This window comes from Microcebus murinus, chromosome 16 (genome assembly GCF_040939455.1).
Source record: "Microcebus murinus isolate Inina chromosome 16, M.murinus_Inina_mat1.0, whole genome shotgun sequence".
In the NCBI taxonomy this organism is placed as follows: domain Eukaryota; kingdom Metazoa; phylum Chordata; class Mammalia; order Primates; family Cheirogaleidae; genus Microcebus; species Microcebus murinus.
The window spans coordinates 30,703,906-30,729,956 of record NC_134119.1 but is presented as its reverse complement, the minus strand read 5'-3'; the positions used below and the strand labels follow the sequence as shown (position 1 = coordinate 30,729,956).

The 26,051-nt window shown below is 50.4% G+C and overlaps 1 protein-coding gene across 2 annotated transcripts; it reads left to right on the top strand.

The window, feature by feature from the left end:
- The first annotated feature begins 255 nt into the window (after nt 1-255).
- SNTA1 (syntrophin alpha 1) lies at nt 256-26,051 on the top strand. Of its 2 annotated transcripts, none has more exons than XM_012755069.2 (8): nt 256-702; nt 4,988-5,173; nt 16,800-17,004; nt 21,780-21,987; nt 22,135-22,265; nt 24,283-24,479; nt 25,128-25,315; nt 25,417-26,051. In XM_012755069.2, the coding sequence occupies exons 1-8, from the start codon at nt 393-395 to the stop codon at nt 25,507-25,509; spliced, it is 1,518 nt and encodes a 505-aa protein (XP_012610523.1). In that variant the 5' UTR covers nt 256-392; the 3' UTR covers nt 25,510-26,051. The 2 variants fall into 2 exon arrangements, with proteins under 2 accessions (XP_012610523.1, XP_075867150.1); XM_076011035.1 differs by having other exon boundaries at nt 270-702; nt 24,283-24,511.

Here is a 26,051-nt window from a genome sequence, read left to right as displayed (position 1 = left end):
GAGCCCCAGCTCCGGCGCAGCGCTGCACTGCCACTCCCCGCGCGCGCTACCTCCCGGGCTCCTAGGGCTCCGCCCCCGACGCGAAGCCCCGCCCCGCGTGGCCCCGCCCAGCGCCCGCTCCTCACGGGCTCCTCGCCTTCGTGGCCCCGCCCCGACGCGCCCTCCTGGCCCACCCCCCAGGTCCCGCGCTACCGCCTTCGCCCCTCGGCCCCGCCCCCAACCAGTGGCCACACCCCCGGCATGCCCCGCCCCTCGAAGCTCCACCCCCAGCGGCGGGGGTGGGTGGCGGCTGGCCCAGCCGGGCCCCGCTGCCCTCTGCCCGGGCCTCGGTCCCAGCGGGCTGCGTGCGGCGGGACGGGGCGAGCGCGGCGGCCCGGGGCCCGGCGGCGAACATGGCGTCCGGCAGGCGCGCCCCGCGCACCGGGCTGCTGGAACTGCGTGCCGGGGCGGGCTCGGGGGCCGGCGGCGAGCGGTGGCAGCGGGTGCTGCTCTCGCTGGCGGAGGACGTGCTGACCGTGAGCCCCGCCGACGGCGAGCCCGGCCCGGAGCCCGGCGCCCCGCGGGAGCAGGAGCCCGCGCAGCTCAACGGCGCCGCCGAGCCCGGCTCGGCGACCCCCCAGCTGCCCGAGGCGCTGCTGCTCCAGCGGCGCCGCGTGACGGTGCGCAAGGCCGACGCCGGTGGGCTGGGTATCAGCATCAAAGGTGGGCGCGGGACACTGAGGGCGCGGGGTCGTGGTGCGTTTTGGGCCGCCGAGGGCGCAGGGGTCGTGGGGGCTGGCGGAGCACAGAGGACATGGAGTTGCAGGCCTGTCAGGGGGTAAGAGGGTCCGAGGAAACCGAGGGCACTGGGGCCCCAAGGTCGGAGGGGGTTTTGATAGTTGGAGGTCTCAGAGTGTCACGGAAGGCACAGATGTGGGGAGGTTGTGGGCACACCAAGGACACGTGGGTAGGGAGTTCTGGGGGCAGTTAGCATGGGTGTCAAGGACAAGAGGGGCCCCAGGAAGGCAGAGGGTGGGAAAGGGGGTCGAGGCCTGGGACACTGCTAGGGCAGGGAGGGGAAGTCCCTGAGAAACAAGGTGGGGGCAGGAGGCGAGGCTTGGAGTTGGGGAAGCGCAGGGCGGATAGGAGCAGTGGGTGGAGGCACAGGCTGGGATCTCAGACAGAAGGCCAGCAAGGACCTAGAACTCTGAGGACCCAGGAAGGCTGCGTACCTGGGCGGGGAGCCCTGACAGCTGGGTTCGAGTCTCTGATCCGACTATCTCCACCTTGCACAGGATGGAGGGGATGGATGTGGAGTTGCCACTCCTCTCTGAGAGCTCTCAGCCCCCAGTGCTGACAGCCAGTAGGGTGCAACCAGACTGTGTTTGAGTCCAAAATCAGCTGTGTGGACTTCCTATCTCTGAATCTGTTTCCTCAGCTGTGTAATGAGCAGGATGACTGAATTGTGATGTTTCTATGGGCTTACCATGTCAACACATAGTAGGTGCCTGGTTAATTATTGCTGTTAGACGATAGGAAAAATGGAGACCAGGAGAGACTCCCAAAGCAACTAAACATAGTGCTCAAAATCCTTCATGCTCCCAGCTGCTGGGTTCACCATTCCTGCCCATCTGTTTCTCAGGGTCCCAGGCCCCAGTACAGTGCTTTGGGAAGGCATATCAGCCCTTGTATCACCTTGAATGTGCACTGTCCCCTCCCTGGGTCTCCCTGGTATTGGTTCTGTTCACTGGTGCCTCCAGACCCTTTGGCCTGGGTGAGGAGGTGGGGATGGTGGAAAAAGCCACCAGTGTGTGCCATGTGCTGTGTCCCATACACTAGCCTCATGATCCACTTTGTCCTGGCAACAAGTGGTAAAAGGCAGGGAGTATAATCCCCATTTTGGAGATAAAGAAACTGAGACTCAGAAAGGAAAAATGATTTTTCCCAGGATGACATGGTCAGTGAGTGGCAGAGCTGGGATTTGAACCTTAATTATCAGGCCACTGTCCCCCTAGAAAGTGCCCCTGGGGAGTTGGTTCTTTCCTGTGGAAAGGCAGATCCCCGGGCAGCAAGCCAAGAGAGCCTCAAAGGGGGAAACCAGGGTGTCGGTACCAGTTTTACCCCTAAACTCCAGCATGGTTTAAGGCAATAGACCAATCCAAAAATTATACTCAGTGTGTCAGAGCAGAAAGGAACTTAGAGTTCATATAGAATTCCATTTTGTAGAAGGACAAACTGGGACTCGGAGAGGAGCAGGGACTTTCCAAGGTCCACAACGTTACTCCCCAGCTCCATACTTCCAGGTCGGGTTGAGGGTACTTTTAGGAGACTTCAAGGGAAGTACCAGCTCCATCTAATTCCTTGTGGCTGGAGACTGGGCTCCCATTGCCATGGTAACCCTCTTAGCTTAGTCTGAGGCAGCCATGAATGATCATAGCTTCAAAGTGAACTGAGGCCCCGAGTTTCAGGTGGGAGAGTATAGATATAAATAAAATCCCCTTCCTCTCCTAGATCTCAATCTATGCAGATGAGCAAACTGTTGGGCCTGTATAGGGTTCAGGAGAGGCATTCTAGTCCCAGCTGTGCCACTAACTTGTTGTGTGACCTTGGAACAATGACTTCCCACTCTACGCCACTAGTTTCTCATCTTCAGAATTCTGAGGATGGACCACAAGTGTGATATCCCAGGGCCTGACTTGCAGTCTACCACAGGGTTAAAAGTGTTGGTTCTGGAGCCTAGACGCCTAGGTTCAAATACTGGCTTTGCTGCTTGCTAGCTGAGTGACTTTGGTCAAGGGTCTTCTCTCGGCTGGGCGCGGTGGCTCACGCCTGTGATCCTAGCACTCTGGGAGGCCAGGCGGGCGGATTGCTCCAGGTCAGGAGTTCGAAACCAGCCTGAGCAAGAGTGAGACCCCATCTCTACTATAAATAGAAAGAAATTAATTGGCCAACTAATATATATAGAAAAAATTAGCCGGGCATGGTGGCGCATGCCTGTAGTCCCAGCTACTCGGGAGGCTGAGGCAGAAGGATTCCTTGAGCCCAGGAGTTTGAGGTTGCTGTGAGCTAGGCATGATGCCATGGCACTCACTCTAGCCTGGGCAACAAATTGAGACTCTGTCTCAAAAAAAAAAAAAAAAAGGGTCTTCTCTCCACCCTTCATTTTCCCTAATAGGAACCTGAACTCGCCTGTGTGATGGGATGTTGTGAAGATGCAATGAGACAACAGGGAAAGCATTTAGCGGCCAGGTGCGGTGGCTCACGCCTGTAATCCTAGCACTCTGGGAGGCCAAGGTGGGCGGATTGCTCAAGGTCAGGAGTTTGAAACCAGCCTGAGAAAGAGCGAGACCCCGTCTCTACTACAAATAGAAAGAAATTTTTTTTTTTTTGAGACAGAGTCTCACTGTGTTGCCCAGGCTAGAGTGAGTGTGGTGGCATCAGCCTAGCTCACAGCAACCTCAAACTCCTGGGCTCAAGCAATCCTTCTGCTTCAGCCTTCCGAGTAGCTGGGACTACAGGCATGTGCCACCATGCCTGGCTAATTTTTTCTATATATATCAGATGGCCAATTAATTTCTTTCTATTTATAGTAGAGACGGGGTCTCGCTCTTGCTCAGGGTGGTTTCGAACTCCTGAGCTCGAGCGATCCACCCGCCTTGGCCTCCCAGAGTGCTAGGATTACAGGCGTGAGCCACCGTGCCCAGCCATTTCTTTCTATTTTTATAGTAGAGACGAGGTCTCGCTCTTGCTCAGGCTGGTTTTGAATTCCTGACCTCGAGCAATCCACCGCCTCAGCCTCCCAGAGTGCTAGGATCACAGGCGTGACCCACCACACCCGGCCAATAGAAAGAAATTAATTGGCCAGCTAATATATATAGAAAAAATTAGCCAGGCATGGTGGTACATGCCTGTAGTCCCAGCTACTTGGGAGGCTGAGGCAGTAGGATTGCTTGAGCCCAGGAGTTTGAGGTTGCTGTGAGCTAGGCTTACGCCACGGCACTCACTCTAGCCTGGGCAACAGAGCGAGACTCTGTCTCAAAACAAAAACAAAAACAAAAACAAAAAGAAAGCATTTAGCACAGTGCTGGACGCTTGATATGTGCAACTAATGTGAACTATTACTACTATTTCTGATTTTAAAGGGGCATTTAAGAGTTTAGCAAGAAAGCAATTCAAGCCGGGCGCGGTGGCTCACGCCTGTAATCCTAGCTCTCTGGGAGGCTGAGGCGGGCGGATTGCTCAAGTTCAGGAGTTCGAAACCAGCCTGAGCAAGAGCGAGACCCCGTCTCTACTATAAATGGAAAGAAATTAATTGGCCAACTAAAATATATATATAAAAAAAAAAATTAGCCGGGCATGGTGGCACATGCCTGTAGTCCCAGCTACTTGGGAGGCTGAGGCAGGAGGATCTCTTGAGCCCAGGAGTTTGAGGTTGCTGTGAGCTAGGCTGACGCCACGGCACTCACTCTAGCCTGGGCAAGAAAGTGAGACTCTGTCTCAAAAAAAAAAAAAAAAAAAGCAATTTAGTAAAATGTATTAGCTTATTAAGCATTAGAGATGCAATTCAGATAGGCTTTTCAAATCTCTAGACTTTAAGGCTTTGATTTCCAGCCTCAGTCCTGGATTATGAAACTTTATCATTGTTAAAAAGGTTCTTTGGGGCCATGGAATTAGCTGACTTCTATCTTAATTCCAGATAGGGTTCCCATATTGTGGGAAAACATTTAAGAAAAAGCTATTGAAGTACTTTGTAAGTTAATCAAACACTGCTAAATACCCAAAGCATTTAAGAAAAGATCCAGGGGCCAAACTATATCATTATGAATTTTGTTAAGTATTGTGAATGTCTCAAACTTCTAAGTCTTCTGAGATTCTCTTTATTTTCCTGACTCTCCTTTACCCACCCTGGGCTGGGCACCACGGGAGGCCCTCAGAATTAATCTTGCCTTGACTTGGCTCCCAAGCATTGGAGAGTCTGCCTCAGTTTCTTTTTTGTGTGCCTGTGCAGGTGGCCGGGAGAACAAAATGCCTATTCTCATTTCTAAGATCTTCAAGGGATTGGCGGCTGACCAGACAGAGGCCCTCTTTGTGGGGGATGCCATCCTGTCCGTGAATGGGGAAGACTTGTCCTCTGCCACCCACGATGAGGCTGTGCAGGCCCTCAAGAAGACAGGCAAGGAGGTGGTGCTGGAGGGTAAGTTCCAGGGCCCAGGGCCCAGAGGGCTGCGGCTGCGCAGAGATGTTTGACTTCTCCCTCCCTCTCCCAAGCCTCAAGTAGCCACCTCCTAGCACTGGGAGTTGGGAGGTAGGCAGGGTTGAAAACAGAAATAGAACTTGGGATCTGCCTGGAGACAGCGTGGGGTAGTGGAGGGAGAGCAGGCACAGAGCCACGCCACCCTGGTTTGCATTCCCTCTCTTCTACTCACTTACTGTGTGGCCCTGGACAAGTCACTTCATTTCCCTGAGCCTTAGTTTCCTCATCTGTGAAATGGGAATGTAGCTCTTGCCTTTCTGGGTTGTTGTGAGTAGGGCAGAAGGTACATGGTAGAATGTGCCACCCAGCGAATGACTCAGGGAAAGAGAAGAGTGGGGACTGGGGAAAGGGGACAGCTCAGATTTTTTCCTGAGGAGTCTGGGGAGCTCTCTACTCCAGGTTCTTCTAACACCCAGTAACCTTAAAACCCTGAGACCCATCCTCTTTTGGGAGAGGACTTGGCCTTTACATAGCAGGACATCAAATCCTTCCAGCAAGGATCAGAGAAGAGTTTTGTGAGGGAGCCTTGGTTGGATGGCTTTTTCCACTATTCTCTCACTGTATGGTCTTGGGTGAGACCTTTGCCTTCTCTGGGCCTCAGTTTCCCCATTGGTTGTTATAGGCCTCCTGCTTTGCTTGTCCATATCTGTCTTTTGCTGTCTCTCAGGAGGTTTCTGCTTTGCTCAGCCCTTTCCTCAAACTCCATTCTGTCAGCTCCGGAAGCCTGTGGGGGCCTGAGGAATGTGTCTTTGGCTCATGGCCCAGAACAGGCACAGGGAGGTGGCGGGGGCTGATGGAGAATACCATGGCCAGAGAAGCTGCTGAGTTGAGTCTCAGCCCCAAATTCTGGTAGGTTGCCTTGGTTTCCCCAAAGGGGTCTCCAAGAGGCCACAGAAGCAAACAGGCTCTGGGTCCCTGGGTGATCTCTGGCATTTTTTTTTTTTTTCTGGCATTTTTTTAATGCTTAAAAAAGACTGGCTCTAGAGTGGTAGTCCCTAAAAGCTTAAGTATATCAATCATATTTTAATGGCAAAGTTAAATAACAGGATTCCACATAAACGATATGGATATAAGAGACCTTTTCCCACAGCCACCTCATTACTTTGATATTTATAGCCAGCAATGCGGTTTTGAAAAGCCGTTGACATTCATCAAAATGTCATATTTCAGTTGACTTGAAAGCTCTTTTAGTTTCTGTTGTCTGAAAGTTTAGTCTACGGATGGTAAAATTTCTGCTGCAGACACATTTCTAATGCACATCAAGGTCCCCTTGCCTTCCTCTGTGGATTGAGAAGGTATCTATGTGGGTTCTCAGCATGTGTGTCATTCTGAGAAGGTAGTATCTTCTTAAAGCATCTTCTGATGTTAGGAGCTAACAACATCCAACTCTTCCCCTTAACTCTTTTGCTCTGTTCCTTCCTCACGAAGCCAAGAAACATTCATAGATACCTACTACGCGCCTCGGGTGTCGAACACAGGGGTCAGAAGCTAAACCAGACGCAAGCCCTCTCCTGAAGGAGCTCACCCCCTGGTGGGGGAGACGAAACATTTACACTGTTTCCTTCTTACAATCTATTTAAAAAACCGTTTCTAAAATCTTATCTGCTCTGCGATAAATCTCTGTTTGGCCTTGGGTAAGACCTTTGCCTTCTTGTCACCTCAGTTTCCCTATTGGTTGGAGTTAGATTAGATCAGAGATGGCTAATAGCTTTCACTTAGAGTGTCAGCTCCAGTGGTAGCTGCTGGGAGCTCCATATTTGGAAGGATTCGGAGGCCTTGTCTGGGCTCAGCAGAAAGGAGCTGGAATTGATTAGCAATGTCTACCACAGATGCAGTAGAGAAGAGAAGTAACATGTTATGCCATCCCGAGACTCAGTGTCTCCAGCCCTTAGGTTATCTGAGACTTTTCACAGTCCAAGATCATTCCTTGGTAAACTCTGCCCCAGGCCTGGATAGGAGAAAGGAGGGTGTGGCCTTCTTGTTTTTTTCTTTTTTCTCAGCTTTTTCTTAGTTGAAGTCTCTTTTGACCTGCTTTCTTGGCCCAACAGTCTTATGGATGGAGGTGCTTCCACCGGAGGCCGCACAGAGTGGGAGGGAAGTGGTGGTGAGGCACTGGGGTGGAGAATCTCTAAGATGCACGAGTGATCTGACACGTCTGGGGGATGGGAGGACGCTGTGGCTGGTCCTTGAGACTTTGCAGAGTTTGCAGAGAAGGTCGGGGACTGGCAGTCTGGAGCCAGGGTTCCTGGGAACCTCTCTGGTTCTGGGTTTCCTCCGGAGCCCAGTCACTGGCCACATTGTTCAGCAGTTCCCTACTCCCACTCCACTCCTGAGGTTACTTCCAAGGGGCCATGGAAGGATGGCCTGTGCTTTAGAGGTGAATCTAGCAAGGCAGCGAGGCGTCTTTCCTGGGGCCTGGGGCTTGGTGGTTACTGGGTCCTCTGAAAATGTCATGGAAGAACAGGTGTTACCAGCAAAATCCAGGTGTTAGCCAGAGCCCTACTTCCCTGGCTTAAGTTGGGGGATTAGCTGGGCCTCTACAATCCCCCAACCTGCCTTCTGGAACTTTTCCTGTGCCAGGTCAGGGCTTGGTACAAATGTCCTGAGCCTTTTCTCAGCCATAGGGCTGTGTTTGTGGCCAGAGTCTGGGCCCAAGCTGGCAGCCAACATGCCTCTGTCTGCTGCTTAGAGAGGCCCATTGTGTATGCAGACCTCGAGCTAGGGTCAGCCTAGGCCCTTGGAGACCAGGCCTGGGGGAGGAGGGAGAGACAGCCACAAGGAAAATGCCCTTCCCTCCTCCCACCTCCACTGTGGCTGGCAAGACAGTGGCAACAGTGAGCCCTTCATGCCTTTAAAAATAATACTAAAAGACAGTAAAAATTAATAAAGTGAATTTTGGTGTTTTGTATGCAGTAGGGAAGGTACATCCCACATTGAGATCAGACTTTTAAAAGATAAAGGCACAGAGTAGCATGTATATAAATATGTGTGACAAAAGGCACCATAGAGTAATAGGATTTGCTATCACCCCCATTTTACAGACAAGATTATCAAGGTTTATTGAGAACAAGTAACTTTCTTTAAGTCATGCAACTAGTAAATTGACAGATTCAGAATTAAAACCAAAGTGTATCTGGATGCAGAGGCCATTATCGCCTTAGCTTTGGATAATGCCTGTCTTACATGGTTGTTTTCAAGATTAAAGAATAATGCATAGCACTCTGGGAGGCCGGGTGGGTGGATTGCTCAAGGTTAGGAGTTCGAAACCAGCCTGAGCGAGACCCCGTCTCTACCAAAATAGAAAGTAATTGACCAACTAAAAATATATATACAAAAAATTAGCCGGGCATGGTGGCACATGCCTGTAGTTCCAGCTACTTGGGAGGCTGAGGCAGGAGGACTGCTTGAGCCCAGGAGATTGAGGTTGCTGTGAGCTAGGCTGACGCCACGGCACTCTAGCCTGAGCAACGAAGTGAGACTCTGTCTCAAAAAAAAAAAAAAAAGAATAATGCATGTAAAGTGCCAAGGCCAGTGCACATAGTAGACACTTGATTATTTATCCTGTTTATCTTATTTGCTACTTATAAGGGTGAGGCAGTGTATTTGAAGTGCATAGTACGGTGTCTTCCATGTGGTAAGCATTCAATAAACATCATCCTTTATCACCATCATCATCATCATCGTTTTCTCTAGTAAACTGGAAGCTCTTTGAGGGCAGGAACCACATGTAGTTTGTCTCTGAGTCCCCAGGCCTGGCACCTAGGCCATGCACGTTAGATCCTGGTGAGTGTTTGGGGAATGATCAGTATGGTGCATCTCTGACCCTTTCTACTTTACCTTTAAACTTTTCGATTGCAGTTGACTCTGCTAAATGTTTAAGATGGGGCTCAAGGCTCACACTGGGCTTGACTGACTCCTGAGCTTTTCTGGTATGAGTCCTCAGAACTCGGAGGCCAGCTCCCTGCCAGCTCCTCCCCTGGGAGATGGACACTGCCAGCTGTCCCGCCTGCGATTTGGCTCGATGCATCACCACTGTCAAAAGTGGGGTGTCACCAACGGATGTAGCTAATTTGGGGCCACCCTATTCAACTTAGTGGAGTGATGTAATGCCCCAGGGACGCTTGAGGGACTCCTGTCCCAGGAGCAGAGGCATGAATGGAGCCTCAGCTAGTTCTCCCAGGGCTGCAAAGACCTGTTGTTCTAACTGTTGTCCTCAAGGAAACATTTATTTGGCTGCATACACACATGGCTTTGGACCATGTGACTCCCTACAGACAAAACTTGGCTTAATCCAGCCCTGGCCTGTTCCCCGGACCTTGATTAAAATGCCTGTGGGCCTCTGGAGGCAGGTTCTGGCCCCGATTAACTGTGTGACCCTGGTTTCTGCTGGTGGTGGAGGACATAGTAATGACAATAATTGCGATGGTAGTGTCTGCTGCTTATTGATGCCTACACTGCGCTAAGTGCCTTCCTTACATTATTTCATTGACTCCTTAATGCCACCTCTGCGAATTCGGTATGTTATTCTTCCCATTGTATAGAGGAGAATGCTGAAACTCAGAGAAGTGAAGTCACTTGCACAAGGCCACACTGGCAGAGCTGGATATGAGCTCAGATCAGTCAGAAGGGAAAAACCCATGTTCTCAAATATTTATACTGCACTGCAAGTCATATCTGCCCCTCTGAAACTCAGTTTATTTATCCATTAAACCAGGATATTATTCCCTTGACCAGACTACAAAAAAAAAAATTAAACAAGCATATTAATTCATTTCATTGACTTGGTGAAATTAGATGAAGGTGTATTTAAGACAGTTGATATAGAGTAGGCCCTCAATAAATGTTTCTTTATCCCATTATTAAGATTCTAGTACCCTAAATCTAGGCTTCCTGGGTTGAGAAGAGCCTTATCTCTGCATCTTGGCTTGCATGGTTGGGAATGTAGTGGTCTACTTTTGAAAAGTAAACTAGATTTAAAAAACAATTAGAAAGCAATGTATGCTTATTCAAAAAATACCAGCAACCGGAGAGTGTAACGTGATCATCTCATAGAAATAACCACTGTTTGATATTTTTGTACATTTCCTTCCAGAAAAGTGTCCATATTTATTTTTATTATTTAATAAGTTGAGGTCATGTACCTATTTCTCATTCCTTTTTTTTTTCTTTTTATTTTTTTCTTTTCATTTTTTTTACATTCTAGAGAAGGAATGGGTCAACCCCTGAGAATGGAGGAGACCCTCGTTCCTTTTTTTTTTTTTTTTTGAGACAGAGTCTCGCTTTGTTGCCCAGGCTAGAGTGAGTGCCGTGGCGTCAGCCTAGCTCACAGCAACCTCAAACTCCTGGGCTCAAGCGATCCTTCTGTCTCAGCCTCCCAAGTAGCTGGGACTACAGGCATGTGCCACCATGCCCGGCTAATTTTTTCTATATATATTAGTTGGCCAATTAGTTTCTTTCTATTTATAGTAGAGACGGGGTCTCGCTCTTTCTCAGGCTGGTTTCGAACTCCTGACCTCGAGCAATCCGCCCGCCTCGGCCTCCCAGAGAGCTAGGATTACAGGCGTGAGCCATCGCGCCCGGCCCCTCGTTCCTTTTAATGGTTGCATAATATCCCATTATTGGGATGCATTCACTCATTTAGCAAATATGTACTGAGTCTCTGCTCTGTGGCAGGCCTTGATGTAGGCACAGGGATACAGCCATGAACAAGACTGCGTGGTCTCTGCTGGTCAGGGAGCTTCCATCTTATTTTTAGCAGCCCCTTCTCATGGACATTCAAGTTCTTTCTAGCCTCTTGCAACTCAGACAATAAATAGCCCTTCAGAGCTGCTGTGAGCATTTATCTGCAGCTTGGGTCCTGGAAGGGGTATTGATAGGTGCAAAGGTTCACATGCCTGTAGGATATAGATAGGTGGTGCCCATCTGCACTACTCAAGGAAAATTGAGATTTTATCTCCCCAAGTGTGGCAACTGGGCTCTGCTGGTCAGCCCTGCTTCGGGGCCTGCCAGAGTCCAGGAACTATTTATATTAATAGTTCAGCCTTGCTAGACCAGCAAGACCTTAAAGGTCATCTCTTCCAGAGCCTGCTGGACTCTCAAGTCCTCTCCATACCACCCTGGGCAGAAAGGTGAGCAGCTTGAATTTGTATTCTCACAATGCCCTGCTCTAAGAGCTGGTGTATCAGAGCCTGTTATATATAGATAAACGGAGGCTTAGAGAGATCTTGGGACTTGCAAAGGCCAGATAGCAAGTAACAGGTAGGGCCTGGATTTAGATCCTTATCTGTCACCACATATGAACACTATGCCCATCCCTTTATATAATACTAGAAGTAATAACCATGCAACTGTCTACTGAAGACCTGTTCTATGCCAGGCAGAAAAAGTGCTTTACAGGTATTGAATCTGATATATTTTACTTCCATTTGAAAAATGAATGGAAAGGCTCATAGAGGTCAAGTCACTTGTTCAAGGTCACAGAGCAAGGACATTAAACCAAGCCTGCCTCACTCCAGACCTCTCTATCAGTATTCTTGCTCCAGGTTGAGAAGCCCTTGGCCTTTTAATATTCATTCTTTTGACAGATTTCTTATTTACTGATTACCTGGTGTATGTCAGGTACTACTCTGGATGTCGAAGATACCCCTAGTGAACAAGAAAACAGGGCAGTCCCTGCTCTCATGGAACTGACATTTTGGGTAGAGGAGAAAGGCCATAGACTAGTAAACAAATGGGTCGATCATGTAATTTCAAGCAGGGGTAAGTAGGTGACCAGTACTGAATAGACAAGGAGAAGCTCAAGCTGGGAGGACAGGCTTCCCTTTTTCTCAGCGACACCTACATGGCCCCCATACCCCCAATTATACTAGGCCGTGTGAATGATTCTGCCCTGTCTTGGTTGCTGGTGTTTCCAGTGGAATCTATCCTGGCTCCCTGGGGCCAGCGCCAGGTCCTGACTTCCCACCTTGGCAGAACTGGGAGTCCTTGGAAATTGGGGCCTTTGTCTCTGCCTCAGCTCCCCTACGGACACAGGGGTCACTGCTTTACCAAGCTCCTGGGCCAGGAGGGTGTGGACACTGGCTAGGCCTGTGCCTGGAGTCTCAGGAATGCTAGCTAGCTGCAGGGCCATGGTCATGCCGCCCTCAGCTCTCTAGGCCACAGGCTTTGGGCAGCCCCGCCCTGCCTGGCTGGGTGACTCAGGCAGAAATCAGAGCTGGACTATATATGGCCACATTCTGGGGCCCCCAGGACCCCACCCCCACTCCGGGAGAGGCCACTTGGTTTGTGAAATCCAAGTCCAGTTTCTGGCACCAGCTGGTGTGCTGTCCATTTATAGCATGTTCTTGTGGGAAAGGAGGAGGACCCAGTTCTGGGACGGCAGGGTGAGCAGGGGCTCTAGCAGTTTCTCTGGCTTCGAAGTTGACAAATGTTCATTTGCTGAGCATGTAGCATATGAGATCCCTGCTGGATTCTGGGGACACAGAGATGAGTCAGATGAGGTCCTTGCCCTCACAGTGTTTATAGCCTGGTGGGGACACAGACCCCACACAGACAACCACAGAGGGGTGGAGTCTAGGAGACTGCAGAGGTGAAGGGTCTGGTGGGTCCAGACTCAGCATCTGAGAAGGCTTCCTACAGGGGCTGATGTCTGAGCTGGGCCTGGACCTTGTGGGCTATGGCACCCTCTAAATGAGCCTCTCCTGCCCTGGCATTCATTTTTCCACCCACAGAACACCGACTCTGGGTCTGAAGAGCAAGCCCAGTTTTTTGTTGTTGTTTTTTTTGAGACAGAGTCTCACTTTGTTGCCCAGGCTAGAGTGAGTGCTGTGCTGTGCTGAGGTAGCTCACAGCAACCTCAAACTCCTGGGCTCAAGCAATCCTACTGCCTCAGCCTCCCGAGTAGCTGGGACTACAGGCATGCGACACCATGCCCGGCTAATTTTTTCTATATATATTAGTTGGCCAATTAATTTCTTTCTATTTATAGTAGAGACGGGGTCTCGCTCTTGCTCAGGTTGGTTTCGAACTCCTGAGCTCAAAGGATCCGCCCGCCTCGGCCTCCCAGAGCTAGGATTATAGGCGTGAGCCACAGCGCCCGGCCCAAGCCCAGTTTTTGACCTCCAGGAATTCCAGTCTGGTAGCGGGGACAGCCCCACCTCCAGCACAAAATCACAATAGGGCTCTAGGAAGTATGGGCAGGGGAGGCTGGGAGGTAAGAAACACTTATTTCTTGAGTCCCTACTATGCAGCACGTGTCTTACATCACCTTATTAAATCCTCTTTTATTAACTGGCAGATAGGGGCCAGAGAGGTGAATTACCTTGCCCATGGTCAGACAGCTAGAGAGTGCTAGAGCTGGAATTTGAATCCAGATGCATCTGACTCCAAACCATGTACTAAGGGCATTCTATGCAGAAGGAACTGCATTTTCAAAGGTGTGGAAGTTTGGAAGCTCATCCAGCTTCTGAGAGCTGTGAGTAGTCAGTATGATTGGACCAGAGGGTGAGAGTAGGTATATGGAAGGAGCTGAAGCCAGAGAGGAGGGCAGGGCCCAGACCCTTAGAGGGCCTTGAAGTTAGGCAAAGGGTGCAGGGCAGTCAGAGCAGGGCTTTGAGCAGGGGAGGGAGGGACGTGGCCACTTATAGCCAGGAAATGTAGCAGTTGCACCACTGGGGGCTGTCTTAGTCAGGATGCTTTTGACTGTAAGTAACAGGAATCCAATTCAAAGAGGTTTACATATTGAAGAAAATCTTCCAGAACATCCTGTGGCAGCATGGCTCCAGCGCACATTGATTTAGGGGCTCAGGGTATCATTGAAAACCCAGGTCTATCCATCTTTTTGCTTTGCCATCCTCAACGTGTGGACCCCGACTCTGTGGTCAAAAAATGGCTATCATTGCCCTAGGACCAAGTTCCCTCCCAGCAGCTTTGAAAGGCTAGAGGAGAGGAAGAGGAAGGAAACGTGCTTTACCTCGCATCTCATTGGCCAGAACTATATCATCTGCCCTTTTCTAAGCCAGACACAGGCAAGAGGGGTGGAATGATCATGATTAGCTTTGACCAATCAAGATTCTCTCCCTAGGTTGGGGAGAAGCTGGGCCTCCAGGGCTCAGGGTTCTGTTAGCAAGGAGAAGATGGTTTTTAGTTGTCAAGTAGGCTGTGGCATGTCTGTCCCACCTCCACTGCCGTCTGAGACGTAGTCCAGTAGTTAGTCCTGGGGTAAATGGTTGCCACAGTCATAAGTCATTTTTAGTGTTAGTCCCTAAACGTTGGACTTAGGCTTAGTTCTCTCAAAAAAAACCTGCTGTTGATTTCAACATAACCTCGCTCCCAATCCCAGTAGGGTTTGTAACTCTCTCTCTCTCTTTCACCCCTGTTTTCCTTGAATCAGGGACATCTCCTGTGACAGAAATAGCTTCTTATCTGGTTCTTCCAGGGAGCTGGGCCAAGAACTGCTTCCTAATCCCTTCCTGGGCTGTCCATTTGCAGGCAGGGCATGCAGGCTGGGCTTTGACTGCAAACGTCAGACAGCTAGCAAGCCAGACGGCCATGGGAGCAGGTGTGGTTGAGAGAAGGGATAGGGAGGGCCACCCCCAAGGACTAGCAGGCATCAGGTGCCCCCCAGTAGAGCAGCAGAGGGTGCAGCCTGGCTGGGCAAGAGAGACCAGTGCTAGGGCAAATCTCTTAACCCCCTCGATGTGTACGCTCTCATCTCAGTTGCTCATTTGAGACATGAGGAGACTGCTGCTCATCTGGATTGGAGCAGCTCCAGTTGTCAGGTCTGCCCACCAATCATTTCCCCTTCTTCCTTGCTAACAGAAGTCTGATTTTATTGGGTGAAATATGGTCAGCCTCAGAGGCTGAATTATGATTGGTCTGAGTTGTGACTGTTCCCTCTTACTGCTGATTGGACTAGAAGTGGGCACGCAGCCCAGTTCTGGCCAATGAGATATAAAGAGACATCTAATGGGGGCTTCAGGAGATACCTACCTCTCTAATAAGAGGGAGGTGTGAGGAGACAGCTCTTTTTCTGTCTGTGTCCTCTTCCTGCTTTGGGTTTTGTCATGTAAGAAATGGTTGGCTTGTGCTGGAGCAGCCATTTTGAGATCATGAGGGGAAAGCCAAGAGAGAGGCAAAGAGGCCTCCAGAGAATCCAATGTCACTGAGCCACTGACCCAACCCTGAATTGCCTTTCTCCAAACTTCTTGATAAGTGAAATTATAAATGTATTTGTTATTTAAGGCACTGTTACATATTTTGTTATTTGCAGCTAAACTTACCTAATTGATACAGCAAGAATGACTAAGATGTTTCATGACCAACCAGACTTAATTGATTGGTAACGGCTGCCATAGATTGATCACTGATGTCTTCCATGAACAAGGGATACAGAAGTGGCAGCACAAGTGTCCTGTGTTTGCCATTCCAGTCCTAGGGCCAGTCTGATACCTGACACATGGTACCTGGCACATGGTGCTCATGACTTGTCCTTGAATCTCTCTGTTCCCATCAAGCTCTTCCCAGATCAACACTGGCATCACGTTGCCCTTTGGTTCTAGCTGCCATTGCTAGTGAGATCCTCTTTCTCTAGTAAGGCATGGGGTCCTGGTCTTCATCAGTGGTGCCCCAGTCAAGACTTTTGGTTGAATATATCAGAACCCTACTTGATTTTGCAACCTGACTTTATGAAGGATGAATATCAGAAACTGGAACATTACTCTGGGAGGCCAAGGTAGGAGAATGCTTAAGCTCAGGAGTTTGAGACCAGCCTGAGCAAAAGCGAGACCCTGATTCTACTAAAAATAGAAAAATTATCTAGGCATCATGGTGTGTGCCTATAATCCCAGCTACTTGGGAGGCTGAGGCAGGAGGATCGCTTGAGCCCATGAGTTTGAGGTTGCAGTGAGCTATGATGACGCCCACTGTACTCTACCCAGGGTGACAGAGCAAGACTTTGTCTCAAAACAAAAAACAAAATACAAAACTGGAACATTAGCAGGTTCCTGGCAGACCTTCTCTCTATCTCTCAACATGCATCTCTACTAATCTCTCTTTGTAGACCAGCTTTCTCCTCTTCTCTGTACCCACAGCAGAAGGTGGTTGGCCTTATGACATTCAAGTCATCAGTCTAGAATCTCTTCTAGTCTCAATCGGGTAGCCTAATGTGGCTCAGGTGTTCCCCCAGTCCAGCTAGTATAGCCAGGGTCAGGATCACATGCCAGAACATGACTTTATGGGTCAGTTGGTCAGAGCAGCAGGTCTGAGCTGCTATTCTGGAACTGTACTGTTCAATATGGTTGCCATTATTAGCTCCATGTGACTATTTGAATTTAATTTTAAGTTAATTAAAATTAAATAAAAATAAAAAATTCAGTTAATTTGTACAGCAGGGATACTGGCAGGTATCCAGTATTTTCTATCCCACTTCCCTGTAAGGGATCTTAGCCTACAAAAAGATCGTGATATTGGACATAAATTAAACTCTTAATGGATTAGTGATAGTTGTGATGTGTGTTGCATGGGAGATCGTGTCACCATGGCAACTGCTGACCTCTCTCTTGACCAGTCAAGTACATGAAGGAGGTCTCACCGTATTTCAAGAACTCTGCTAGCGGGACCTCGGTCGGCTGGGACTCGCCTCCCGCCTCACCCCTTCAGCGACAGCCTTCCTCCCCTGGCCCCCCACCCCGGAACCTTGGTGAGGCCAAACACGTATCCTTGAAGATGGCATATGTCTCGAGGAGGTGCACCCCTACTGACCCGGAGCCCAGGTAAGGCTGGGGTGGGGGGCCCAGGCAGACAGATGCCCCGGTGTTAGGAGGTGGGGCCAAAAGGAAAGATACCTTTGTGTTTTATGATGACAAGTGCCATGCTAGAAGACCATAGGTGCTAGGACTTCACTCATGGATGCATGAGTGAAGTTATGGAGACAGTGGTGTGCTTTGCTTCTCACTTCTTCCTCTGGGCAGTTCACATCTGAGGAAGAGCTTGGTCTGGGAGAACCCAGTTCCAGTCCTGATACTCTTTGGACTAGTCCTTCCTCCTCAGTGATCTTTTGATTCTCTGCTGTGAAAGAAGGTGGTTGGATTCAGTGATCCCCTCAAGTCTCTGCCAACTCTGCTATAGTTGTGAAATGTCTGGTAACATTTATATCAGGGCCACAGAAGGTTACCATCCTTCACGACTGAGCAGCCTCTAACAGTTCATCATTGATAAGAGGACTGATACCACCTAACATTTGCTGAGTGCTTACTGTGCACCCAGCACTGTATTGAGTGCTTTCCATGTGTGAACTCTCACAGTTCACACATCGAAAAAGTGTGAAGTCCTATTATTCCCTCCCTACTTTATAGATAGGACAGAGAGGGAAAGTGACCTGCCTGACAGCATATAACCAGAAGCCCTCTCTGCTTTAGAAGCTGCAGGTGCTGAAGTGATGGTGGTTGAATGGAGTGTATGTTGGTCAAGTAGGGTATGCCGTATTGGGGGTGGTGTATAAGTGACATGCACAAAAAGCTTGTTACAGCTTAGTGTCAATTCCAGGCAAATGCCCAGTGTTGGCTGGGAGAGCTGGTTAGTGTCCAGCATCCAAATGTCTTGGTCCCACTTGACACCACACCCCTGCCTGTCCCCATGAGGCAAGAACTGGTGATTTACAGGCCACTCACAGGTGTTCCACCAAGGGGCCTTTTGTACTGGGTGTAGGTGAGGTGGTATTAGTCCTTCCTGAGACTCCCAGAACTGTGGATTCCCAGCCTGATCCCAGACATTACCTGAAGCATGTTTGTATATGTGTTTCTATGTGTGTATACAAATAAATGCAAGTATTTGTGTGTACATGTGCGAGCATTTGCATGTATACAGGTGTATGTAAATGTGTTTGTGTTTTATTTGCATGTATATGCACATATATGTATGCATGTATGTGTGTGTGCATGCCTAAACATGTGCATGTGTGCATAAATACATGTGTAACCTGAATATAACGGGTTCCATATGCCCCACCATCAGTACAATATCCTAGTCAAAGGAACATAGTCTGGCCATCAAAATAAAATGAAAACTATTTCAAACTTTTACTCAATGTTAAGATTGCATTGGGATGCAAGTATAGAAACCCCAACAAGCAATGCTTAAATAAATGAAGAGTTTATTTTCCCACATGTTTAAAAGGAAGTCTTGCTGGGTACAGTGGCTCACACCTGTAATTTCAGCTACATGGTGGGAGGCTTAGGCAGGAGGATCGTTGGAAGCAGGGGTATGAGTCCAGCCTGGGCAACATAGCGAAACCTCATCTCTAAAAATAATAATAATAATAATAAATATTAGCTGGGCACAGCTAATACCCAGCTGTGCCCAATGTGCCCATGGTGGCACATTCCTGTAGTCCTAGCTATTTGTGAGGTGGAGGTGGGAGGATCACTTGAGGCTAGGAGTTTGTGACCAGCCTGGGTGATATAGTGAGATCCTGTTTCAAAAATAAATAAATAAAAGAAGTTCAGGGATCAGATATTGGGACTGACATACATGCTCAAGGATGCCATCAAGGACCCAGGCTTCTAGCTTTTTCCTCTGCCATTTTTATTATGGATTTGCTTCTTCATGGAGGCAGGATGGTGGCTGCATCTCCAAGACCGACTGACCGACCGACCTACCTTCCTTCCTTCCTTCCTTCCTTCCTTCCTTCCTTCCTTCCTTCCTTCCTTCCTTCCTTCCTTCCTTCCTTCCTCCCTCCCTCCCTCCCTCCCTCCCTCCCTCCCTCTCTCTCTCTCTCTCTCTCTCTCTCTTTCTTTCTTTCTTTCTCTCTTTCTTTCTCTCTTTCTCTCTTTCTTCCTCTCTTCCTCTCTTCCTCTCTTCTTCTCTTCCTCCCTTCCTCCCTTCCTCCCTTCCCCTTCCCTTTCCTTTTCTTCTTTCTTTCTTGAGTCTCACTCTGTTGCCTGGGCTAGAGTGCCGTGGCATCAGCCTACCTCACAGCAACCTGAAACCCCTGGGCTCAAGTGATCTTCCTGCCTCAGCTTCCCAGAATAGTAGCTGGGACTACAGGCATGTGCCACCATGTCCGGCTAATTTTTTTCTATATATTTTTTATTTATTTATTTTTTTAATTTTTTATTTTTTTGAGACAGAGTCTCTATTGCCTAGGCTAGAGTGCCGTGGCGTCAGCCTAGCTCACAGCAACCTCATTCTCCTGGGCTCAAGTGATCCTCCTGCCTCAGCCTCCTGAGTTGCTGGGACTGCAGGCATGTGCCACCATGCCCAGCTAATTTTTTCTATATATGTTTTTAGTTGGCCAATTAATTTCTTTCTATTTTTTTTAGTAGAGACAGGTCTTGCTCTTGCTCTGGCTGGTTTTGAACTCCTGACCTTGAGTGATCCTCCTGCCTTGGCCTCCCAGAGTGCTAGGATTACAGGCGTGAGCCACCACACCCGGCTGGCAAAGAGACTTTTCTCCTGGTATTGTGGCCATCTATTGCTGAAATAACAAACCCTCCTAAAATTTAGTGGATTAGAAAATAATATTATTTCTCACAATTCTGTAATATTGGCTGACTCAGGCAGTCAGTTCTGCTCTTTGTGGAATCTACTGGGGCCGGAAGTCCAAGATGGCTGCTTCACACCTGTCTGGTACTTCAGCTGGAAGGTCGGAAGAGTTAGGGGCTGGCTGTGCATTTCTCTTTCCATATGGCCTTTCCACATTGCCAGCTTATGCTTCCTCATAGCACGTTGCTCCCAGGGTAACTGGACTTAATCTTCTTTTTTTTTTTTGAGACAGAGTCTCACTTTGTTGCCCAGGCTAGAGTGAGTGCCATGGTGTCAGCCTAGCTCACAGCAACCTCAAACTCCTGGGCTCAAGCAATCCTTCTTCCTCAGCCTTCCAAGTAGCTGGGACTACAGGCATGCGCCACCATGCCTGGCTAATTTTTTCTATATATATATTAGTTGGCCAATTAATTTCTTTCTATCTATAGTAGAGATGGGTCTCGCTCTTGCTCAGGCTGGTTTCGAACTCCTGGCCTGGAGCAATCCGCCCGCCTTGGCCTCCCAGAGTGCTAGGATTACGGGCGTGAGCCACCGCGCCCAGCCTAATCTTCTTTTTTTTTAATGAGCCTGGACCTCTTGTCCTCAAGGGATCCTCCTGCCTTGGCCTCCCAAAGTGCTGGGATTACAGGCATGAGCCACCATGCCCAGCCTAGACTTACTATATGGTGGCTTGGAAATGCCAGAATGTCACTTCTGCCAAATTCGATTTGTCAAACCAAATCACAAGGTGGAGGGGAGGAGAAATGAATTTCACCTCTTGTGGGAGAAGTGGACTGTGTGCACAGGGAGGGATGGGTTTGGCAGAGGCCATCTCTGGAGACTGACTGCCATACCTAGGAAAGATCTATCTTTCATTCAGGAAGGGACACCCTCTTCAGCGACTTCTGTCTGTATCTCATGGGTCAGAACTGGGTCACATGGTCAGCCCTTGCTGACGGGAGGCTGGGAATGCAAGTGTTTTGCTTTCTACTTCTGCAGTAGAGGAAGGCAGTGGTGAAGGGTGCGAGTTGGGTGTTGTCTGAGGGCCACCCTCTGCCGTCTGCCTCACTCCATCCGGTGCCGAGATGCCAAAGGGTAGTGAGGGTTAAATGCCTCACAGATCATTTTTAAAACCCTCTCCCTGTAACTACTCCTGTTGGAACCTCCCTGAAACCCACCTCCACATTTGCCTGCCTGGCAGTGGTTGTCTCCTTCCTTCTCCCCTGCCATTCCCCCAGCTCTTTGTCATGTAGATCAACGTGGCCTCTCAAGCTTCTTTTTTAGTTTAGTTTTTGTGCCTATTAGTGAATGACTTGGTTCTGTGCAACAAAGAGAACCTGTGAGCTGGCCCAGCAGGAGAATCTTCCTTAGAAACCAGAAGAAAAGGCCGGGCGAGGTGGCTCACGCCTGTAATCCTAGCACTTTGGGAGGCCAAGGCGGGCGGATTGCTCAAGGTCAGGAGTTCGAAACCAGCCTGAGCGAGACCCCGTCTCTACCAAAAATAGAAAGAAATTAATTGACCAACTAAAAATATATATATACAAAAAATTAGCCGGGCATAGTGGCGTATGCCTGTAGTCCCAGCTACTCGGGAGGCTGAGGCAGTAGGATCGCTGAGCCCAGGAGATTGAGGTTGCTGTGAGCCAGGCTGACGCCACGGTACTCACTCTAGCCTGGGCAACAAAGTGAGACTCTGCCTCAAAAAAAAAAAAACAAAAAAAACCAGAAGAAAAGGGCACAATTATGAATTGTCACACAGTAATAATTTTGTCCACATCACACATTTGAGTGTGTGTGTGTGTATGCGTTTTGTGCATATGTGCATATGTTTGTGTATAGCGTAGTCTCTTGTCCCTAGACCCCTTGAAGCCCCAACAACTGTGGCTGGTGGTCCAGCTGTGAGCATTGCTCCTGATTCTCTCCCAGATGTCGCCTGTGGTTTCTCCTGGTTTGGTGGTGGGTGGGGTTTCTTGGGCCAGATTTCAGGGTTGGGCAGCTACAGCCTCCACCCCATTTGTGCCTGCAGGTACCTGGAGATCTGTTCGGCAGATGGCCAAGACACCCTCTTCCTGAGGGCCAAGGATGAAGCAAGCGCAAGGTCGTGGGCAGGTGCCATTCAAGCCCAGGTCAACGCCCTGGTGCCCTGGGTCAAGGATGAGCTACAGGCACTGCTGGCAGCTTCTGGCTCTGCTGGGAGCCAGGATATCAAGCAGATTGGCTGGCTGACTGAGCAGGTGGCTGCTGAGTTGGGACCTGTCCCTCCCTTTGTTCTCCTCCCTTGGAGCTGGCCCTGTTTTCAGTAGCCCTCATCATTTCCCCCCACCCTGGCCCTCTGACCTCTCCCCTCCCCACCCCCCTCACTGCTGCTTTGCCCCCTGCAGCTGCCCAGTGGGGGCACAGCCCCCACCCTGGCCCTGCTGACCGAAAAGGAGCTGCTCCTCTACTGCTGTCTCCCCCAGACCCGAGAGGCCTTGAGCCGGCCGGCCCGCACCGCCCCGCTCATCGCCACCAGGTACCCAGAGCTTGGGGGAGAGATGCTCCAGAAGGGCCCCAGGAGCCAGGAACTCCAGCCCTGTTCTACCCTGAGTTATTCCCAGGCGACCTGAAACGAGCATCTGCCCTGTCTGGGCCTTGGTTTCTTCATCTGTAAAATGGGAGCTTTCAACAGAAGGATGTGAGGTTTCACCAGCTACTCATTCATTGGCACCTACACCTTATGCTGCATGGTTCAGGGGACATGGAGCTGACCCCAGCAGTCTCTCCCCTCAGGGAAAACACAGTCCAATGGGGGAGACAGACCCAGAAACAGCCATTGCAATGCAGGGCTTGTAGGAGCCACCTAACTAGCCTGGTCTGGAAAGGCTTGAGGGAGGAGGTGACGTTTGAGCTGGACTCTGACAGCTGAGAAGATGTTTAAGAAAGAGTGGAGGGCCGGGCGCGGTGGCTCACGCCTGTAATCCTAGCACTCTGGGAGGCTGAGGCGGGAGGATCGTTTGAGCTCAGGTGTTCAAGACCGGCCTGAACAAGAGCGAGACCCCATCTCTACTAATAATAGAAAGAAAATTAGCTGGACAACTAAAAAATATATAGAAAAAATTAGCTGGGCATGGTGGCACATGCCTGTGGTCCCAGCTACTCGGGAGGCTGAGGCAGAAGGATTGCTTGAGCCCAGGAGTTTGAGGTTGCTGTGAGCTAGGCTGATGCCATGGCACTCTAGTCTGGGCAAGAGTGAGACTCTGTCTCAAAAAAAAGAATCCCTGTGGCTGCCACGCAGAAGAGGTGCTGGAGAGTGTGGGGCCGAGGCTGGGAGGCTGCAGTCGTGCAGGAGAGATGATGGATGGGCTGGGGGAGGTGGAGGTGGGTGGAGGCAGCAGATGGCGAAGAAAGGCAACATTTGCATTGGAAACCACATGGGTGGTAAAATTAACAGGGCTTAGTGTTTGCCAGATGGGGAGGGCGAAGGAGGTGTCCAGAATGAGCGGGAGGTTGGGAGCCTGTGCTGGGTGAGCATGGGACTGGGGGTGGGGGTGCAAAGGGAGGAGGCTGGGGCGAGGTGCTGAACCAAATCCAAAGTGTGTGTGGGCTGGATAGGAGCTTGGATGGGAAGCTTAGGGACTTGCGGATGGATCTGTAGCTCAGGGCTGCAAAGTGGAAGACTGGGCATCGGCAGCAGCTGCAAGGGGAAATGAGCTACAGGAGAGAGAGTGGGAGGAAAGAGGAGCAAAGAGGGGCATGGGCCAGAACTCTGAGGTCTGCTGCCCAGAGAGAGGCAGTGAGTGTCCCTAGGCCACACAGCAAGTGCAAGTCAAGCTGCAGGGTGGGTCTAAGGCCCTTGTCACCCATGTCTTCTTGCCCCGGGCTGGGCTCTGGCCCTTGTTTTGGGAGTCTGCTGGCTAATAATTATCCAGTCTGCTAGCTAATTAGGTCATGGATTGTCTACCTAATTGAGTGACAAATGTTCATTGAGCACCTACTATGTGTTAGGCATGATTTTAGTTACTGGGAATACAATGGTGAACAAAAGACAAATTTCTACCCTACCTGACATTCTAGTGAAAAAGACAGGCAAAACCCAACAGAAACAAATAAATAAAAAGTATAATTTCTGGTACCATGATAAAAAGGAAGGCTAGTGCGTGACAAGCGTGCTATTTTAGATCAGGGTCAGGGGGCGTCAGGGAAGGCTTCTCAGAGAAGGTGACACTTAAGCAAAGATCTGAAGGAAGTGAGGGAGTGAGCAGTGCTGATAATTGGGGAAGGGTATCCGGGCAGAGGGAACATCGCGTGCACAGGTGTGAGGCAGGTGTGCACCTGGTGTGTGTGAGGCCACAGTGCAGTTGGAGCCGAGGGAGCAAGGGGGAAGGTGGCAGGGGGTGCCTCCTGCCGAGTCAGTGCCCACTGGCAAGTCCTGTCCCCTGTTAGGTGGTAAAGGACTCACAGGGTCCCTTCCCAGGTCACCGCCCCCTTTACCCAGATCTATTTGTCCCCTGCCCGAAGCCTCATGCTTAGCCCTGTGCTCCCATCCCCAGACTGGTGCACTCGGGCCCCTCCAAGGGCTCGGTGCCCTACGACACAGAGCTCTCCTTTGCCCTACGCACGGGCACACGCCATGGTGTGGACACTCACCTCTTCAGCGTGGAGTCACCGCAGGAGCTGGCTGCCTGGACCCGCCAGCTAGTGGATGGCTGTCACCGGGCCGCCGAGGGTGTGCAGGAGGTGTCGACAGGTGCGCTGGGTGGATCTGGGAGTGTCTTTCTGGTAATGAGCCTCTTATCCCAGAGGCAATCAAGCTTCCTTCATTAGGGTGCTTCATGAAGAGCATAGAAAGTAGGATTTGGGCTCTTCAAGAACCTTCTGTTTTGTATGTGCAGGTGCCCCAGCAGGTAGAGAGACTCTTTCACCTGGGGTTTTTCTTGCTCTGGTTTTGTGATTCTGCTTGTGAGGATGTCAGAGATGGCCCTTGGTATAGGGGTGCCAGATAAAATATAGGGCATCTAGTTAAATTCAAATTTCAGATAAATAAGTATATCCAAATTATTATTTATCTAAAATTTAAATTTAGCTGGGTAATTCTAGAGGTCTCTAAGGTCCATGCTTGATAAGTCTGCTGATGTAGACTTATAGGGAGTGGGCCTCCTGTCCATGGCAGATTTTTAAGCCCTCCTTTCTACTTATGGTGCTGCTGGAAGTGGGTGTAGGTTCTCTGAGGCTGGAGCTGTTTCAGTAGTTTAGTGTCATGACAAACAGTGAGCCTCCCATCCCTGGAGATATTCAAGCCCTACCTTGTGGAGCTGCAGTGGGGCTTGGAGGTCAGGCTTGTGGTCTCTGAGCTGCTGGCTGTGCCTGTGCCTGTGCCCACATGCCCTCCCCGCAGCCTGCACGTGGAACGGCCGACCCTGCAGCCTCTCTGTGCACATCGACAAGGGCTTCACACTGTGGGCGGCTGAGCCCGGGGCGGCCCGAGCTGTGCTGCTCCGACAGCCCTTCGAGAAGCTGCAGATGTCCTCAGATGATGGTGCCAGTCTCCTTTTCCTGGACTTTGGGGGTGCTGAAGGCGAGATCGTGAGTGAAGGGCTGCCTCTCCACCCTGGGGAGGAAGGGGTGTGTACTCCTGGAGGCCAGGCTGGACAGGCCCCTGACCCTTCTCTCCATCCACCCCACAGCAGCTGGACCTGCACTCCTGTCCCAAAACCATGGTCTTCATCATCCACTCCTTCCTCTCGGCCAAAGTCACCCGCCTGGGGCTCTTGGCCTAGGAGTTACCTGGTGCACTGGCCCTGAAGAGGGCACGTCCATCACCTGGCCTGGCCTGCGCCTCCACCCACTGCCTGCTCACCACCGGGCCGAGGGAAGGGAGAGGAGAGGAACTCGGGCCTCAGAGCCCCAGCCCCTGAGGGAGCTGGATTGGTCTTGGGGACCAGCATCCAGACCCAGGACATAGTGGGTCCTGCCTGTGACGGGGTGGCCTTCCCGCTGCCCACCTCCACCAGTGCCTTTTGCAGAGAGATATTTTGTGTACACAGAAGCCATTCCGAGCCTGGGACCTGCCCCTGCGAGGATCCTGACTCCAGCCAACAGCAGAGCTGCCAGGCCTCCTAGAGGTCCGTAAGCCACCCCCAGAGGTCCCATCTGAAGCTGGAGTCCCCTGGGGTCAGCAACAAGAGAAGGAAGAGGAGTCTTTCTGTTCATTTTCCCCTCAGCCTCACCACCTTGGGGCATCTGCTTTTTCTCTTCATCCTCTCTCTCTCCTCTTTATTCTTGGGTAAATAAACAGCCTGTGAGCACATAGGCAGCCTGG